The sequence below is a fragment of the Pristiophorus japonicus genome, chromosome 2 (assembly GCF_044704955.1).
Source record: "Pristiophorus japonicus isolate sPriJap1 chromosome 2, sPriJap1.hap1, whole genome shotgun sequence".
NCBI lineage: Eukaryota > Metazoa > Chordata > Chondrichthyes > Pristiophoridae > Pristiophorus > Pristiophorus japonicus.
Genome location: NC_091978.1, coordinates 90,986,753 through 91,005,902, shown reverse-complemented (window position 1 = coordinate 91,005,902; position 19,150 = coordinate 90,986,753). Strand labels below are relative to the sequence as shown.

Here is a 19,150-nt window from a genome sequence, read left to right as displayed (position 1 = left end):
TCTCTGAACTGCCTCCAAAGCAAGTATATCCTTTTGTAAATATGGAAACCAAAACTGCACGCAGTATTCCAGGTGTGGCCTCACCAATACCTTATAAAGCTGTAGCAAGACTTCACTGCTTGTATACTCCATCCCCTTTGCAATAAAGGCCAAGGAACCATTGGCCTTCCTGATCACTTGCTGTACCTGTATACTATCCTTTTGTGTTTCATGCACAAGTACCCCCCAGGTCCTGCTGTACTGTGGCACTTTGCAATCTTTCTCTATTTAAATAATAACTTGCTCTTTGATTTTTTTCTGCCAAAGTGCATGACCTCACATTTTCCAACATTATACTCCATCTGCCAAATTTTTGCTCACTCACTTAGCCTGTCTATGTCCCTTTGCAGATTTTTTGTGTCTTCCTCACAAATTGCTTTTCCTCCCATCTTTGTATCATCAGCAAACTTGGCTACGTTACACTCAGTCCCTTCTTCCAAGTCGTTAATATAGATTGTAAATAGTTGGGGTCACCGCACTGATCCCTGCGGCACCCCATTTATCCCGACTCTCTCTTCTCTGTTAGTTAGCCAATCCTCTATCCATGCTAATATATTACCCCCAACCCCTTGTGCAGTAACCTTTTATGTGGCACCTTGTCAAATGCCTTCTGGAAGTCCAAATACACCACATCCACTGGTTCCCCTTTATCCACCCTGTTCGTTACATCCTCAAAGAATTCCAGAAAATTTGTCAAACATGACTTCCCCTTCATAAATCCATGCTGACTCTGCCTGACTGAATTTTGCTTTTCCAAATGTCCTGCTACTGGTTCTTTAATAATGGACTCCAACATTTTCCCAACCACAGACGTTAGGCTAACTGGTCTATAGTTTCCTGCTTTTTGTTTGCCTCCTTTTTTAAATAGGGGTGTTACATTTGCAGTTTTCCAATCTGCTGGGACCTCCTCAGAATCCAGGGATTTTGGTAAATTACAACCAATGCATCCACAATCCCTGCTGCTACTTCTCTTAAGAACCTAGGATGCATGCCATCAGGTCCAGGGGGTTTATCTGCCTTTAGTCCCATTATCTTACTGAGTACCACCGCGTTAGTGATTGTAATTGTGTTACGTTCCTCCCCCCCCCCCATAGACCCTTGACTATCCACTGTCGGAATATTGTTAGTGTCTTCTACCGTAAAGACTGATAAAAATAGTTTCTGCCATCTCCATGTTCCCCAGGTTTGACCGGCAGAATTGGCCCCGTGCACGGGCTTGTGGCTCGGCTACAAAACAAGCCATAGAGGATGTGGGGGCAGTGGGAGGAGGAGGAGAACAGAGAGAGAGCGAGGTGCCATTCGGAAGTCTTCGAGCCTGGGGAACGAGGCGAGGTGCCGATCGAAAGGCTTCTGCACTGAAGACTGCAATGAGTGGGGGGGGGGGTGGGGGAGGGAAGGAGGGAGAGAGAGAAGGGGAGAAGTCACAAGACTCCAATTAGTTAAGGGGGGGGGAGGGGGGGGGAAGAGGAGAAGTCGCAAGACTTTGGGTGTGGCCATCCGTACAGACCTTGGGGAGAGAGAGAACTGTGAACCTGTCCTGCCTGCCTGCTTTCCTGCTGTTTTGAGCTTCTTTCAAAGGTTAAATTTATGTATGGGGGCAATACTGACAGTGCCATACCTTGTGCGAGCCTTCTGCATCATGGTGCTACGTAGGAGACAATTGATTCCACTTCATTGCATCAGGAACATCAGAGTCCGTAGGGTGCTGGGCAGGAGGCCTTATTCACCTTGGGTATATCGAGACAGGCGTTCGTACCTCCACCTGAGTGATGCAGACTGTCAGAAGGCTGGATTTCCGCAAAGAAGTTGCAAGTGAGATCTGTGAGCTGGCCAAAGCAGTCCTGCAACCTCGAAGCATCAGGAGGACTGCTTTGTCAGTTGAAGTGAAGGTTATAGCTGTACTTTCATTCTCTGCCTCCGGATTGTTTCATGCTACAACTCAGGATCTGTGCGCTATCTCTCAACATGCAACACATGACTGCAGTCGCCTGGTGACAGCTGCACTCTATGCACTGAGTAATAACTTCATAAAGTTCCCTATGACCGCCCAAGCAATCCATGACAGGGCTGTGGGCTTCTCCAGGATTGCTGGCTTCCCAAAGGTACAGGGCTGCATTGATTGTACCCACATCGCCTTGCGAGCACCTTTGGAGGAAGAGGAAACGTTTCAACTCCATTAGTGCACAGCTCGTATGTGACAACATGCATCATATCATACGTCAGTCGATGCAAGATACCCTGGGAGCACCCATGATGCGTTCACCTTACGCAACATGGTTATATCTGCCATGTTTCAACAGCAGCAGCCAGAAGGGCAGAGCTGGCTGCTGGGAGACAAAGGGTAAGGCCTCACCACCTGGCTCATGATGCCCCTACGCATAACCCGGACAGAAGCTGACCGTGAATGCACGTCGCACATTGCGATGCGCAGCATCGTAGAGAGGACCATTGGCATATTGAAACAGCGTTTCCGATTCCTGGACCATTCCAGAGGCTGCTTGCTGTACTCCCCTGAGATTGTCAGTCAGTTCACTGTTGTGTGCTGTCTGCTGCACAATTTAGCCATCATGAAGCAGCAGCACCTGGTAATGGAAGATCCATCTGCGGTGAGAGTGGCTGATGATAATGATGTGGAAGATGCAGATGATGAGCAGAAGGAGGACGACGACGAGGATGAGGAAGCCATGCAAATGCCTGAGGTGGAAGAGTGCGGGCCATCGTGCTCCTTTAACGATTGCTCGAGCCTTATGCCAGCAGTTCATCCGTGAACGCTTTACTGATGCCTGAGGGCTCAGTGACAACTATTCCACATGGACATGTTTACTGTTTGGAGCTGTTCCGTAATGTTGTGTTGTGTTAATGGAACATGATTCAGTTTTAATGTAAAATATATTTTATTCAAAAGTTTACAATGTACTCAACTTAACTTTAATAAAATTATTCTTGTATCAAACTTAACTTTAAGATCACTCAAAAACTTTAAGATCACATATAAACTTGCAAATTTACATAACTTACAAAAAACTTTTAATTTGAGAACAGTTACAACAATAATAATAACAGCAGCAGCAGCAAAGAAAGGCTGCACCCATCTCTCCACCTTATTCTCAGACCACCCGCTGCGCTTGGTCTTGGACTCTCTACCACCTCTGCCTGCAGGCGGTGGCACAATGTTTCTGGGCTTGGTACCAAGCTTATTCTTTCTAACATCTCGGGTACTGCATACCATTTGAGGGGGGGGCGGGGGGGGGGGGGGGCGCGTCGGTGTTGGGCGGCAAGTTGGAGAGCCCGGCTTTGGGTTCTTCAGAGGCTAGTGTGGGAATTGGAGTGGGAGTGACAGTTGATTGTCAATGGGCGTGGGGTCTGGGTGTGTTCCCTTATTGCAGCAGCTAACTCCAACATGCCGTCCCTCGTGTGCCCTGACAGTGTCAACGACCTGCAACATTCCCTCCCTCATGTTGAGCAAAACTGTCTGAATTACCTGCAACATTCCCTCCCTCATGGTCAGTGATGTGACATTCCCTCCCTCATGTTGAGCAAAACTGTCTGAATTACCTGCAACATTCCCTCCCTCATGGTCAGTGATGTGACATTCCCTCCCTCATGGTCAGTGATGTGACATTCCCTCCCTCATGTTGAGCAAAACTGTCTGAATTACCTGCAACATTCCCTCCCTCATGGTCAGTGATGCGACATTCCCTCCCTCATGGCTACTATTCCCTAACTTGATGGTCCTGGATATCGTTCCAATTTCTCGTGTCATTGCTGTTATTTCTCCCAACAGTCCTGCAACCTCATCACTCACCCCATTGATGACTTCCAGGAGTAAACATAGAAACATAGAAAATAGGTGCAGGAGTAGGCCATTCGGCCCTTCGAGCCTGCACCACCATTCAATAAGATCATGGCTGATCATTCACCTCAGTACTCCTTTTCTGCTTTCTCTCCATACCGCTTGATCCCTTTAGCCGTAAGGGCCACATCTCCCCTCTTGAATATATCCAATGAACTGGCATCAACAACACTCTGCGGCAGGGAATTCCACAGGTTAACAACTCTGAGTGAAGAAGTTTCTCCTTATCTCAGTCCTAAATGGCTTACCTCTTAGCCTTAGACTGTGTCCCCTGGTTCTGGACTTCCCCAACATCGGAAACATTGGGGTCAAGTTTCGGCCGCCCGTTAGAACGGCGCTCATCGGAGAGGCCTGCCTAATTTATAGAACAAAAATTGCGCCGAATACTTATTCGCGATTCTCAGATAACTGTAAGCCCAATTCCACTGTGGCGCTGCGCAGCAGGAGCTGCTGGGGGCGGAGCTACAGCCCTGTGCTGAACACAGTGCCGGCAGCTGCACGCGTGCGCAGTAGCTGCCGGCGTCCTGTCTCCGGGGCGACGACCCTATCCCAGGCCGAAGGGAAGTCGCCCCTATCCCCGGCCGAGTGGCCTGCGCATCTTACATTGGCGGCGTGGCCCGCCCAACCTCTCGCTGGGGGCGGGCCCCACCCGAAGAACTCCTGGCAGCCGGTGTCGTTGTTGTCGTCAGCGGGGCCTGCCCGCCCGGCCTCTTGCTGGGGCGGGCCCCGCCCGAAGCGACGTCGGCAGCCCGGCATCGGCTGCATGTGGGCCCCGCCCGAAGTTCTCGGCGGGGCCTGGCTTCTTCTTCGTCATCTTCTCTCTTTCTCCACCCCCCCCCCCCCATCTTCCTCTCTTTCCCCCTCCCATCTTCTTTTCTTCTCCCCCCCCCCCCCCCCGATCATCTTCTCTTCCTCCCCACGGCCCCCCCCCCATCATCTTTTCTCTTCCCCCACCCCCCACCCATCATCTCTTTTCCCCCACCCATCTTCTTCTCTTTCTCCCCCCCCCCCCCCCCCCCCCCCCCGGGACCCACAACCTCGGAAGGTGTGAAATCATGGAACCAACACTCAAACCACTAGCCACGGAAGGGATTGTCACCGCAATGAGCGGCACCTCCTCCAAATTCAGTACAACAGTGGGAGCTTCATCCAACTCCATCCCCCACCCCCTCACCCCCATGTTCTTAGTCTGGAGGGTTGGATTAGAAGATGTTCTCCTCTTCAGGCACGTCTGTGTCTAAATCATCATCTGCATCGTTGGGGTTGGCCTCAAGTTCTGCAAAAGATAACAGAACAGTTAAATAGTTAGCAGCAGAGGAGGGGGCAGGGTGGGTGGCATGAGTAGGCTCACACATCACAAGCCAGGCAGCAGGCTGATTTGAAGGGCCATGATGAAGTTGCAGGACATGCCCTCTCCCTCGAGTGTGGGCCCAGCTTGTGCAGTACTGATTGCTTTTTTCCAGGCAGGACCCATCAAAGCAGCGACCCTCTCTTCCAAGGGTGTCAGTGGGTGCAGATTTGCCGGGCTTCCTCCTTTTAGAGTTCTTTCCCTTTTATTATGTGCCACCTTCCTCTGCAATGATATGAAAACCTAACTATTTAAAAAGGGTGTCTTCCTGCTGGGTGGGACATACAGATGGTCACATTTACAATTGCAATTGCATTGAATAAATGAAAATATTACTTACACTAACTACTTGACTAAGGTCCTGCCACTTTTTACACTAGCCTCCAGATCTCGTTGTGGTCACCATTACACAGTAATCTTCTGCAATTTGGTTCTAGCGTTTCTTCTTTTCCTTGGGTGGAACTTTTATGTGACCTCTGCTGGTGTCCAGCTCCTGCCATCTATTCTCAGTCACAGTACCTAGTGCCTCCACTTCTTCCTGTAAGAAAGTCTTGGTCCTTGCACCGCATTGCAGCTTGTAATGCTCTCACGCAGGCTCTTTAAAAACGGCTGATTTCCAAATCGGAGCTGTACTGCGCATCCGTGTCCATTGCAACAATGTCATAGAAACATAGAAACATAGAAAATAGGTGCAGGAGTAGGCCATTCGGCCCTTCTAGCCTGCACCGCCATTCAATGAGTTCATGGCTGAACATTCAACTTCAGTACCCCATTCCTGCTTTCTCGCCATACCCCTTGATCCCCCTAGCAGTAAGGACCTCATCTAACTCCTTTTTGAATATATTTAGTGAATTGGCCTCAACAACTTTCTGTGGTAGAGAATTCCACAGGTTCACCACTCTCTGGGTGAAGAAGTTCCTCCGCATCTCGGTCCGAAATGGCTTACCCCTTATCCTTAGACTGTGACCCCTGGTTCTGGACTTCCCCAACATTGGGAACATTCTTCCTGCATCTAACCTGTCTAACCCCGTCAGAAATTTATATGTTTCTATGAGGTCCCCTCTCATTCTTCTGAACTCCAGTGAATACAAGCCCAGTTGATCCAGTCTTTCTTGATAGGTCAGTCCCGCCATCCCGGGAATCAGTCTGGTGAACCTTCGCTGCACTCCCTCAATAGCAAGAATGTCCTTCCTCAGGTTAGGAGACCAAAACTGTACACAATACTCCAGGTGTGGCCTCACCAATGCCCTGTACAACTGTAGCAACACCTCCCTGCCCCTGTACTCAAATCCCCTTGCTATGAAGGCCAACATGCCATTTGCTTTCTTAACCGCCTGCTGCACCTGCATGCCAACCTTCAATGACTGATGTACCATGACACCCAGGTCTCGTTGCACCTCCCCTTTTCCTAATCTGTCACCATTCAGATAATAGTCTGTCTCTCTGTTTTTACCACCAAAGTGGATAACCTCACATTTATCCACATTATACTTCATCTGCCATGCATTTGCCCACTCACCTAACCTATCCAAGTCGCTCTGCAGCCTCACAGCATCCTCCTCGCAGCTCACACTGCCACCCAACTTAGTGTCATCCGCAAATTTGGAGATACTACATTTAATCCCCATCAAAAACGTAACTTTTTTTCCTGCTCATGCGCAGAAGGTGCGGCATCGTTTCTCGGCGCAGACAGCAGGCTCCAACCCCCGAGGCGCCTGGACACGCTGCACACCGCCAAATTCGAATTATACATCAGCAAAATATTTGCAAATTACTTCTGTTGCATTTCTGGCCTAGAAAAACAGGCGTAACTCTGGCAATATGCCAGAAAATGGGCTTGGAGAAAATGGAGCCCTAAGAGAGCAGATCGATAACTTGCTTATGTTTCTCAGTTTGCTGTTCTGTAACTGGCCTCGAGGTGGTACCTGAAAGCAGCAAAGTTAACGCTCCTTTCCCATTTGAAATACATTTTTGCATTTCTCCCTGAAGAAAAGTGTCTACTCTTCACTAGTGCACTTCTTTACAAATTACAGTTTGAGATCAGGAACTCACTTGAAGGGAAATTGCAAATATTGGGCATAACTTTGCAAAATTTGACCTGGGGACCCAGAAGCTGATGCAAGTGGATAGAATGATGCTTTATAAACAGGAAATGTTATGAAATAATGAGGTGTAGACTATACCTGTCCTTTTGTTTTGAAATCAATACTCTTACTTACATTGATTTGCAATTGCAATTTGCTTTTATTTGCAGTTCCTATGCAGACAACTTGTGCCCTGAGGTAGTTCAAGCACCAATGGATGTATTGTGCTGCCAGTTGCAAAATTTTTTGCATGCGATGTGTGGAAATAAAGACTGTGAATTAGCTGGAGAGGAATGTACAGAACAACGTAGCTGTGGATCCAGCAACAGATCAGAAAGTAAAGGTGGGAATAGAAAAATAATATGTAAAATAAGTGCACTGTTTGAATTTTTTTATCAAAGTAATTAGATCTCACTATTTTAAGAGTGGAGGCCTCTTAAGACATATTTGATTTTGGTGTCAGGGAAAGTGAATTAAAAGATAATTAAGTAGTAATGACTTGTCTACTGAGTGGTTCTGTTTAACATTTCTTTTTAAATGTCATGAAAGGGCATTGTGAATCGAGTCTTTTTATAGATCCATTTCAGGCACCACCGAGTGGAACAAACGTACGCAAATGGTGCTAGCCGAGGGATCCCTTTGCAAAATGTCCGCCTGGGACTACTGGTGGCATTGTGTTGGATCTTTTTGCAGACTGATGTTTTGGTGAGGTTGTTCAGCTCCCCACGCCGCCCCCCCCACCCCCCCAAACTCCACCCCGTCTCTACCAGCCACTAGCAATTATTATTATTAAAGAGCAAAAGTTGTATGTCATCATTTGGTACGTTATGGCTTAAATTTATGCACTGCCGTGCCTTATATATTAGTGAGAGGTTTTGTCACTGGCATAAAAAAATAGCAGTGAGATGAAACCAGTTTGCCTAGTTTCTATTTTTTTTTATTGTGAAATAGAGGAGGTGCTCCACTGGTTCTGATAGTAATATGTATGTCGATGTATTGGTATATTTTGTATACCACTTTTCAGTCATGAGCATTTAGTTTTACACATACATATTTCAGAATACCAGTTTTCTCCCTGTCATTAGACTTTATGCTATGTAATGCCTGACTGAAAAGCAGATCTTAAATAGATGATAGCCAGGATTTTAGACTATGAAACACTAGGGTTTTGCTTTTTTGAGAGATCCATTGAAGGGGACAATTCATTCCAGACTCACAGCAGGAGGAAGCCGGATTGAAAATAACATAAAATTCAACTCTTTCTGCTGAAACCCTGAAAGGCCGTGATGCTACGGAGCAATGGATGGAAGAAAGCAATTCTCTGATGTATAATAAAGCGAGGAGCCCTGAGAAAGAAGAGGTGGATTGTTACTGTTCTGTTCTGGAATAGTTGAGAGATTCTGTTAATTAATTTTTAATAAAGTTAAATTATAATAAATAAAACTTTAGTGACTTCTTCGAAATTCTTTGAATATAAATAGCTGTGCGATAAATGTTTATTTGGGAATGGGCTACATGTTCTTTTCCTGCTCCAGCCCCCTTCCTGGACGTATCTGGGTGAGATTACCATTTTTTATGGGAGCTGCCACTGAAGTACCATTGAAAGATTTAATAATATTGAAAAATCTCGACAATCAAATTTACTGACATGATTTATGCAGCTTTTGAGTTTGAATACCTCAATTTTGTCTTGGGGCTTTTAGTCACAATCCAGATTTTGTAATGGTTAAAAAAGGGTTTATATTTAAACAATTCTACTATTATCAGGTAATTACAATGTATCAATTAGGTTACAAATAAAGCCCTAAAAGACTGAACTGTTGGCCATGCACATCCATTCACTATTTGACTTTTTAAAATTTTCTGTAGATAAACCAAACATTATTCATATTGAAAATCGCAAATTTAGAATATGTTGCTTTTGATCTTCTACCTGGTAAAATATTCCCATCAATCTTTCTAAGTTTGAAAAGTCCAAGACTATACTGAGTTGATAGCTACTCTACAAAAGAACTGTTTTGGCTGGTGGTGTTAGAGGTTAAAAGTCCTTTCTTCTGATTCCTTAGTTTTGAAGTAAAGAAAAATTGCACATATGATATTTAATAATTGAAGATCAATGGCCAACAAATGAGTGGAAAAACATAACTAATCTGGAACTATGGATCCAGATATTAAATATGAAAGCAACATTGGCCATAGGATGAAACAGGGTTTGCTGAGCTTAAAATGTTTAAATATTTTTTGTTGTTGTGTAACCAAGGAGGGGCTTGGTTCTGATATTAATATGCCTGTACATGCATTCACATATATTTGTACCAATTTCAGTAATGAGCATTTGTTTTTTTTTCACATGCATGTTTCAGAGCACCTATTATAATTAGACCTACCCGGTATGCAATGTTTGTTTTCCTCTGTACATCTCATGTTTTTCTCCTGTTATTGTGCAAGAAAAGTATATAAACAGTAAAGCTGTTACATTGATTGACTGACTGACTGTTTCTTGACTTGTGCATGCAGAACACATTCTAATCTACTATCATCACGGGATTGCTTGTCTTTCTGTGTCTATTCACTTTCAACTGGTGTCATTGGGATGTTTGTTCCTCTGGTTCTGAAAGTCTCATAACTTGCTATTTTCCCTCACTATGGTCTCTCAATTTCCTTGCTGTCTCTGCTGCTTCGCTATCTTTGTTTTTCTTTCACCTCCTTGCTTCCCTTTCCATCTTCAATCTTTTACTTTTCCATCCACTCACAATTCCTCAATTTCCCAATTCCCCATTGTGAAAATCAACAGAATGACTGAGGCTCTGAGAAATTCTCAAAAATTCTGCTTTGATTTGTATATATTTTCTGGAGAGTGGGAAGTCTGTATAAATCAATGCTCCGAGTGGATCATTCAGGTATCCTGTCTGTGGTCAGATTTGCTTTTGTGTGAGGTTCCCTTGCAGAGATGAAAGGACTGAAATATAGTTAGATATGTTTTCGATAAATGCTTCAAAACAACATATGTTCTACACTGCCCCAATAGTTTAAAGAAAGATGTGTATAACTTGCAGGTGTGTCTAGTCACTCTTTTACTTTTTTTCTGTGCTTTAGAACTACTTTTTAAAAATGGTCTGTTAGCAGATATTTTATGCAGATCTCCCCTGATGTGACAAGTTCTGCTCCATTAACAACATGAGTGTGGCACGGTGGTCTAAGGGTAGCAATCTGTAGTATCAGTATGGCAGACTTCCATGATGTCTCATTAGGGGGAGCTTTGCACAATATATTTGCTTCTTGGTTGCTTTCATTGACATATTAGCATCAAAGCCATCCTCAAACTGTTTATAATTTCCTTGCTTGAATTTTAAAATGAAATAAAAGCAGCTCTGTAGTTAAATCCCATTATAGTGTAATGTTTTATTGTGTATATATTTTGAGCATTATTTGTTTTCATTTGTTCATCGCCACACATTACATTATCGTGATTCCATGATAGTAAATCATCTAAGAGCATTGCCCCTTAAAGAAATTTGCACCACTTGTGGTCAAGTGATCTTCTCCATTCCCCTGCTTTCTTGTATGTAATGCCTTGTTCATAGAGTGTATACGGGATGGTTTCTTGTGGAACCAACCAGGGAGCAATCTATTTTAGATCTGGTAACATGTAATGAGTCTGGATTAATTAATGATCTTGTAGTGAAGGATCCTCTTGGGACAAGTGATCATAACGTGGTAGAATTTCAAATTCAGTGAGGGTGAGAAAGCTAGATCTCAAACTAGTGTCCTGAACTTAAATAAAGGTAATTGCAAAGGCATGAAGGCAGAGTTGGTTAAAGTGGACTGGGAAAATATATGACAGGGTAAGACTGTAGAAACGCAGTGGCAAACATTTAAGGAGATATTTCATCACTCTCAGCAAATATTTATCCCAGTGAGAAATAAAGATGCTAAGAGAAGGTTGAACCATCCCTGGCTAATTCAGGAAGTAAAGGCTGGTATCAAATTGAAAGCAAAGGCATACAATGTTGCGAAGGACAGTGGAAGGCCAAAGGATTGGGAAATTTTCAGAAAGCAACAAAGGACGACTAAAAAAAAAATTATAAAGACAGACAAGATAGCATATAAGAGTAAAGTAACAAGAAATATAAAAACAGTAAGAGCTTCTACAGGTATATAAAAAGAAAGCTAGTAGCTAAAATAAATGTTGGGCCCTTAGTGGATGAGACTGGAGAATTAATAATGGGAAACAGGGAAATGGCAGAGACTTTGAACAAATATTTTGTACTGGTCTTCACGGTAGAGAACATTAAAAACATCCCAATAATTGATCATCAAGGGACTATTGTGGGGGGTGTGGTGCGGGGAAACATAAAACTATCAGTAGAGATAAAGTACTAGACAAACTAATGGGACTAAAGGTGGACAAGTCCCCTGGACTTGATGGCAGGTATCCTAGGGTCTTAAAATAAGTGGCTGCAGAGATAGTGGATGCATTGGTTGTAATCTACAAAAATTCCCTGAATTCTGGAGAGGTCCCAGTGGACTGGAAAATCACAAATATAACACCCCTATTTAAGAAAGGAGGGATACAGAAAGCAGGAAACTATAGACCAGTTAGCCTAACATCTGTCATTGGGAAAATGCTGGAGTCCATCATTAAGGAAGTAGCAGGACATTTAGAAAATCATAATTCAGTCAAGCAGAGTCAGTATGGTTTTATGAAAGGGAAATTATGTTTGACAAATCTGCTGGAGTTCTTTGAGGATGTAACGAGCAGAGGGGATAAAGGAGAACCAGTTGATGTTGTACATTTGGATTTCCAGAAAGCATTCGATAAGATGCCACACAAAAGGTTACTGCACAGGATAACAGTTAACTGGGTTGGGGGTAATATATTAGCGTGGATAGAGGATTGGCTCACTAACAGAAAACAGAGAGTCGGGATAAATGGGTCATTTTCAGGTTGGGAAACTTTAACTAGTGGAGTGCCGCAGGAATCAGTACTGAGGCCTCAACTATTTACAATTTATATTAATGACTTGGATAAAGGGACCGTGTGTAAAGTAGCCAAATTTGCTGAAGATATAACGATGGGTGGGAAAGCAAGTTGTGTGGAGGATGCAAATAATCTACAAAGGGATATAGATGGGCTCAGTGAGTGGGTAAAAAATTGGCAGTTGGACTATAATGTGGGAAAATGTGAGCTTATCCACTTTGGTAGGAGAAGTAAAAAAAAAACATTATTTAAATTGGGAGCGATTCCAAAATGCTGTGGTACAGAGGGATCTGGGGTTTCTTGTACATGAAACGCAAAAAGTTAATATGCAGGTACAGCAAGTAATCAGGAAGGCAAATGGAATGCTGGCCTTTATTGCAAGGGGGATAGAGTATAAAAGTAGGGAAGTCCTGCTCCAACTGTACAGGATGTTGGTAAGACCACACCTGGAGTACTGCGTACTGTTTTGGTCTCCTTATTTAAGGAAGGATATACTTGCATTGGAAGCAGTTCAGAGAAGATTCACGAGGTTGATTCCCGAGATGAAAGTGTTATCGTATGAAGAAAGGTTGGGCCTATATTCCTTGGAGTTTAGAAGAATGAGAGGTGATTTTATTGAAACATATAAGTTCTGAGGGGACTTGGCAGGGTAGATGCAGAGAAGATGTTTCCCCTTATCGGGGAATCTAGAACTAGGGGGCATATTTCAGAATAAGGGGTCGCCCATTTAAAACAGAAATTAGGAGGAATTTATTTTCTCAGAGGGTCGTGAATCTTTAGAATTCTCTATCCCAGAGAGCTGTGGAGGCTGGGTCTTTGAATATATTTAAAGGTCGAGATAGACAGATTTTTGTATGATAAGGGAGTCGAGGGTTATGGAGAGCGAACGGGGAAGTGGAATTGAGGCCAGGATCAGATCAGCCATGATCTTCTTGAATGGCGGAGCAGGCTCGAGGGGCCAAATGGCCTACTCCTGATCCTATTTATGTTCTTGTGTTGTTCGGGATTGTGCTTCTGAGCGGAAGACTCCCTTTAGATGACTGCTAAATCGTTAAACCTATACTTTCTCTTTTCATATGCGAATTGAGCTGGTGTGTACTTTCAGTATTTTTGTTTTTGTTGTTTCAAATTGCAGTTTATTGATTTCCTTATCGACTTAAACTTCTTATCTAGTCAGACTGTTCTTGATTAAATCCACATCATTAACTGCCGGAACTAACTGCTGACTTCAAAACCTATATTGAATTTTGTGGATCATTCCCAGTGCCCAACTCATAAATACCTTACTGTGCTGTTTCCAATTGTCACATGACTCTAAAGCCTGCTCTCAATTTAGGACAAAAGCTCAATGCAACCCCAGTAACAGACTGGAAGGATATCCTGGCTACAAGGATATTTCTTCAGATACAGATTGTGTTTCTGGGTCCTGGCTGAGAATATCGGTTCTGCTCCATTCCTAGGTTACATAGGGAATCGTTACAGGGAGCATCTCCATCATGATGTACAAGTTCCTCTCCGCTTTCACAGCCAGGAAGAAAGAAAGTATTTGGGTCCAACATTATCCATCTGAAAGTTTTACATTTATCTACCAGTCTTTCATTGCCTGATGCAAGCGCCAGTCATGTGTCCAGAGTGTCTATGGCTGACTCATGCTCCAGTGCTTTCACTACTTTCACTGGTACAGCCTTAAGTATCAGTTACTTGTGAGTTCAAGCTTCAATCCTGGACTTGAGCACATACTATAGACTGACACTTCAGTACAACACAGAGGGAGTGCTGTATTGTTGGATATGCACGGTCATTTTACCCCCTTGGGTAAAGATTGTTGTATTAGGTGCATTCTGCCACTGCCAGAAGCCTGGAGAGATTTTAGCTCCCTGGCCTAAATTTCCATAAGGTAAATTGGATTCTGAGCCAAACCCAGTGGGAATCACTGCTGGGCAGGCGGGAGCCAGGATTCAGGCTACAGGAGGCCACCAGCTTCAGGTGGATATTCTTGCCGCCTGCAATTTAAAATGGCAGTCGGCCATTTCAGGACAGCCACTTCATTTTAACTGCTTGCGTTGTTCAGTTTCCACTGGTCGGGGAGGGGTTAAAATTTTCCAATAAGCTTCAGCTGAATTGTCTGAGGCTAGTAGTATTACAAGAATTCAAACAAATCGCCTTATTTTCTCTGAAGGGTAAAAGATGAGGTAGCCATATCAGGATTTGCATTGAATTCTGAGCCGAGATATGCTGTTGACTCAGTGCATGCCTGTTTTGATGAATAAGGTGTGACACTTGCTGCTCTCTTCAGGGTGTAACAGCAAGCAGATTCAGTGATAAGAAAAGTTGCAATTATTGATGCAGAAATTATCTCTACTAGCTAAATATTTGTGTGCTCTGATACCACCCCGTCATGTAATCTGAACATGATAAATTCAAATTTCTTACAGTTTGAGTGTATTTAGAACCATCATAAATGACTGCAAACTAAATAATACGGGCAACTTCTATTCATAAGAGAAATTAAATGTATGAAATCTCTGAACAACCAAGTACTTGGGAAGGTCAGCTGCCATCCTATCTGTAATGCGAGCAGCACAAAAAATGATGACCAGATTTGTTGAGGAAAATGGTGATCTGTACGTCATTTACAAAATTTTAAGCATTTATGAAATTTGAATAGGCTTACAAAGAAAGTATGCATTATACAATGTGGAATTAAATTGCATCTAGTATTGCAGACTACAGTGGAAAACAACTAGTGTGCATTCTGGCTGTGTGAAGGACAGTGGACCTTCATTCCAATAGTATCTCCTAGAATATGATGTACGATCAATTTAACCTTCCTGGAAAACATGACGAGCAGGAGAATACCAAACCTGATGTGTTCAGCTCTCTTTTTTGTGAACTTTGTGCTCATCAAGGTGAGGAAGAATGGAACATGGTATAGCATATTTACATGTAAGGAGTGATCCTGTGATCCAGCAATCCTATTTTTAATGGATAAAGAATCACAGGTTGAGTGCTTGCGACTTCCTGGAATGCTATCCCTGCATGTGGTGTTCCCAGCTATCAAAAATCACCCCTGTAAAACAAAAGCCCCTTGTACTCTGCCTTAACAACATGTCTCCACCTCAGCATCAATGTTAATTTTTCTATTTCTCACACCACCCATCCTGTGGCTTTTCTAAGTGCTGAATTAAGGGCAGTGTTGTGCTGTGTCCATGCTCACTAGGAACTGGATCAAGACTCTCATTTATTTCCCATTGGATCTTTACAGAAAGGGGAAGCTTTCACCTTAGCCGCTGGGCTGGGTTTGAACCTAGATCGAAGAAGTTGATGGATATTTACTCATTGCACCCTCAGTTTCTTTTGAACAAAGGGAATAATGTTTCAATTAAATATAACTTATTTGTGTGCTGTTGTCTTTCTCGATTTAATTGTATCTGTTAGTAATGATCCCTGTGTTTTGTGTTTTTTTTCTCTTATAAATAGATTGTGGCAAAAACAGACGAATTGTAGAAACCCAGTTGGGAGACTTTCTTGTATTTTTGCGTCGGGTTATCTCCTTCAAAAACATGCAGAGCAATATGGTTTCTGTGAAATGGATTGACCCACTGTTATTGATAGCTACACGGATGCATGCAACAGGTGAGATGGTTAAATAGACATCTAACTTAATTATAATATATAACTAAAATTGAAAACTTTGAGTAATGCACCATTATTTCAGGAAAATTATTCATACTTCAGTGCCATTTGGAACTTTTAGTTTTACATCAAACTTTTATTAACTTCATTCATCTGGTAATCTAGATTTTCTCATTACAATAAATATTAAAGTTTATAAGCAGTAACTACTGATAATTTCAGAAAACCAGCTAATATTGGGAATGTGGAGAGTTATTCAAAATGAATAAAATTGTAAATTCAAGAAATAGCTTGCATATAATCTCGTGTGTATTTGTCTGTGCAAAGTAGGCAGCTGATAGAAACATAGAAAATAGTAGTAGTAGATCATTTGGTCCTTCAAGTCTGCACCGCCATTCAATATGATCATGTATGATCCTCTATCTCAACACCATGGGCCCAAGTTTCGAGCCGCGCCTAGAACGGCGCAGTCCCGACCTGGACGCCCATTTTTCGCGCCACAAAGTGCGCCTAAAAAAACCCTCCGTATTCTCCACCTCCCTGCAGGTCCTCTGGCCCTCGGCGCAGCGCAGCAGGAGCTGTAGGGGGCGGAGCCAGGTCCCTGCACTGAAAACAGTGCCGGGACCTCTGCACATGCGTGCTACAGTGGGCACGCAAGTGCAGTAGCTCCAGGCGCCTGAAACTGTGTTGGAGGGGCCCGAAGCACGCAGTCCCTAGCCCTGGCCGAATGGCCTCATTGGGGCTGCGTGAATACGGCTCCTCCCACGGCCAGCTCCTGCTTCCGACCCGACTCGACTCCCGCTTCCCGCCCCCCGCCCCCGCCCCCGGACCGGACCCGACACCTGCTTCCCGACACCTGCTTCCCCCCCCCGCCCCGCCCCCAGACCGGACCCGACACCCGCTCCCACCCCCGCCTTTGGATTGGATCTGACCTAACCTCCCTCCCCCGACCTGACCTCCCTCTCCCTCCCTCCCCCGACCCGAACCGAACCGACCCAACGCCACCTACCTGTAAATCTGGTGCTGGGGACGGGCCCTGCCCGAAGTCTCGGGCCCGGCCCGTTCAGCCTCCCTCCCCCATCTCCTTCCCCCCCCCACCCCCCCCCCAATCTCCTCCCCCCCCTCCCCCCAATCTCCTTCCTCTCCCCCAAATCTCCTTCCTTCCCCCCCTCAATCTCCTTCCTCCTCCCTCCCAATCTTCTCCTCCCCCCCCTAATCTCCTTCCCCCTCCCACCCCTTCCCCCCACATCTCCTCCCCCCCCCCAATCTCCTCCTCCCAACCCCTCCCCCCCCAACACCTTCTCTCGCCCCCCCCTTCTCCTTCTCTCCCCCCCCATCTCCTTCTCCCCCCCCCCCAATCTCCTTCTCTTCCCCCCCCCCAATCTCCTTCTCTTCCCCCCCCTCTCCTTCTCTCTCCTTCTCCCCCCCCCAATCTCCTTCTCCCCCATCTCCATCCCCCCACCAATCTCCTTCTCCCCCCCCCAATCTCCTTCTCCCCCCATCTTCTTTCACCCCCCATCTCCTTTCACCCCCCATCTCCTTTCACCCCCCATCTCCTTTCACCCCCCATCTCCTTTCACCCCCCATCTCCTTTCACCCCCCATCTCCTTTCACCCCCCATCTCCTTTCACCCCCCGTCTCCTTTCACCCCCGTCTCCTTTCACCCCCCCTCTCCTTTCACCCCCCATCTCCTTTCACCCCCCATCTCCTTTCACCCCCCATCTCCTTTCACCCCCCATCTCCTTTCACCCCCCCATCTCCTTTCACCCCCCCCATCTCCTTTCACCCCCCCATCTCCTTTCACCCCCCCATCTCCTTTCACCCCCCCATCTCCTTTCACCCCCCCATCTCCTTTCACCCCCCCATCTCCTTTCACCCCCCCATCTCCTTTCACCCCCCCATCTCCTTTCACCCCCCCATCTCCTTTCACCCCCCCATCTCCTTTCACCCCCCCATCTCCTTTCACCCCCCCATCTCCTTTCACCCCCCCATCTCCTTTCACCCCCCCATCTCCTTTCCCCCCCCCATCTCCTTTCCCCCCCCCATCTCCTTTCCCCCCCCATCTCCTTTCCCCCCACCATCTCCTTTCCCCCCACCATCTCCTTTCCCCCCACCATCTCCTTCCCTCCCTCCCCCCACCATCTCCTTTCCCCCCACCATCTCCTTTCCCCCCACCATCTCCTTTCCCCCCACCATCTCCTTTCCCCCCACCATCTCCTTTCCCCCCACCATCTCCTTTCCCCCCACCATCTCCTTTCCCCCCACCATCTCCTTTCCCCCCACCATCTCCTTTCCCCCCACCATCTCCTTTCCCCCCACCATCTCCTTTCCCCCCACCATCTCCTTTCCCCCCACCATCTCCTTTCCCCCCACCATCTCCTTTCCCCCCACCATCTCCTTTCCCCCCACCATCTCCTTTCCCCCCACCATCTCCTTTCCCCCCACCATCTCCTTTCCCCCCACCATCTCCTTTCCCCCCACCATCTCCCCCATTTCTCCCCCATCCCTCCCCCCTTCTCCCCCATCCCTCCCCCCTTCTCCCCCATCCCTCCCCCCTTCTCCCCCATCCCTCCCCCCCTTCTCCCCCATCCCTCCCCCCCTTCTCCCCCATCCCTCCCCCCCTTCTCCCCCATTCTTCCCTCCCCCTTCTCCCCCTTCCCTCCCTCTGCTTCCCCCCCCCCTCTCTCCCTCTACCACCCTCCTCCCCCTCCCCTCGCTGTCAGAAACACAGACACTGACAGACAGAGAATGAGAGAAACACAGACGGACAGAGAGATAGTGACACTGACAGAGACACACTGAGGCGGGCATCCCAGCACGCTGTTGGAGGGCTCCCGGTGCTGCAGTCGGTAAGTAGAAAATGTTTTATTTATTGATTTAAAAAAAAAAAATTATTTCTTATTTATTTTTTTTGATTGATTTATTGATGTATTTATCATTTATTATTGATGATGACTCTTTATTTGTAAAACTGAAGTGTTTAATGTTTGTAAACTTCCCTTTAAACACCGCCCCCCCCCCCCACCATTCCCTACGCCTGATTTGTAACCTACGCCTGATTTTCTAAAGTGTAGACAAGGTTTTTTCGAGCGTACAAAAATCTTCACTTACTCCATTCTAAGTTAGTTTGGAGTAAGTTTTCACTCACGAAACTTTGAAATCAGGCGTAAGTGGCCGGACATGCCCCCTTTTGGAAAAAAAAATTCTGT

At 45.6% G+C, this 19,150-nt stretch overlaps 1 protein-coding gene across 1 annotated transcript in view; it reads left to right on the top strand.

Annotated features, from left to right (window-relative positions):
- LOC139228820 (probable E3 ubiquitin-protein ligase HERC1) overlaps positions 1 to 19,150 on the top strand; it is a 426,955-nt gene that overhangs the window by 72,026 nt on the left and 335,779 nt on the right. Inside the window, exons 23-24 of the mRNA XM_070860235.1 lie at positions 7,495 to 7,667; positions 15,786 to 15,941. Of these exons, the coding sequence (XP_070716336.1) occupies positions 7,495 to 7,667; positions 15,786 to 15,941 (329 nt within the window). The remainder of the gene's footprint in view (positions 1 to 7,494; positions 7,668 to 15,785; positions 15,942 to 19,150) is intronic.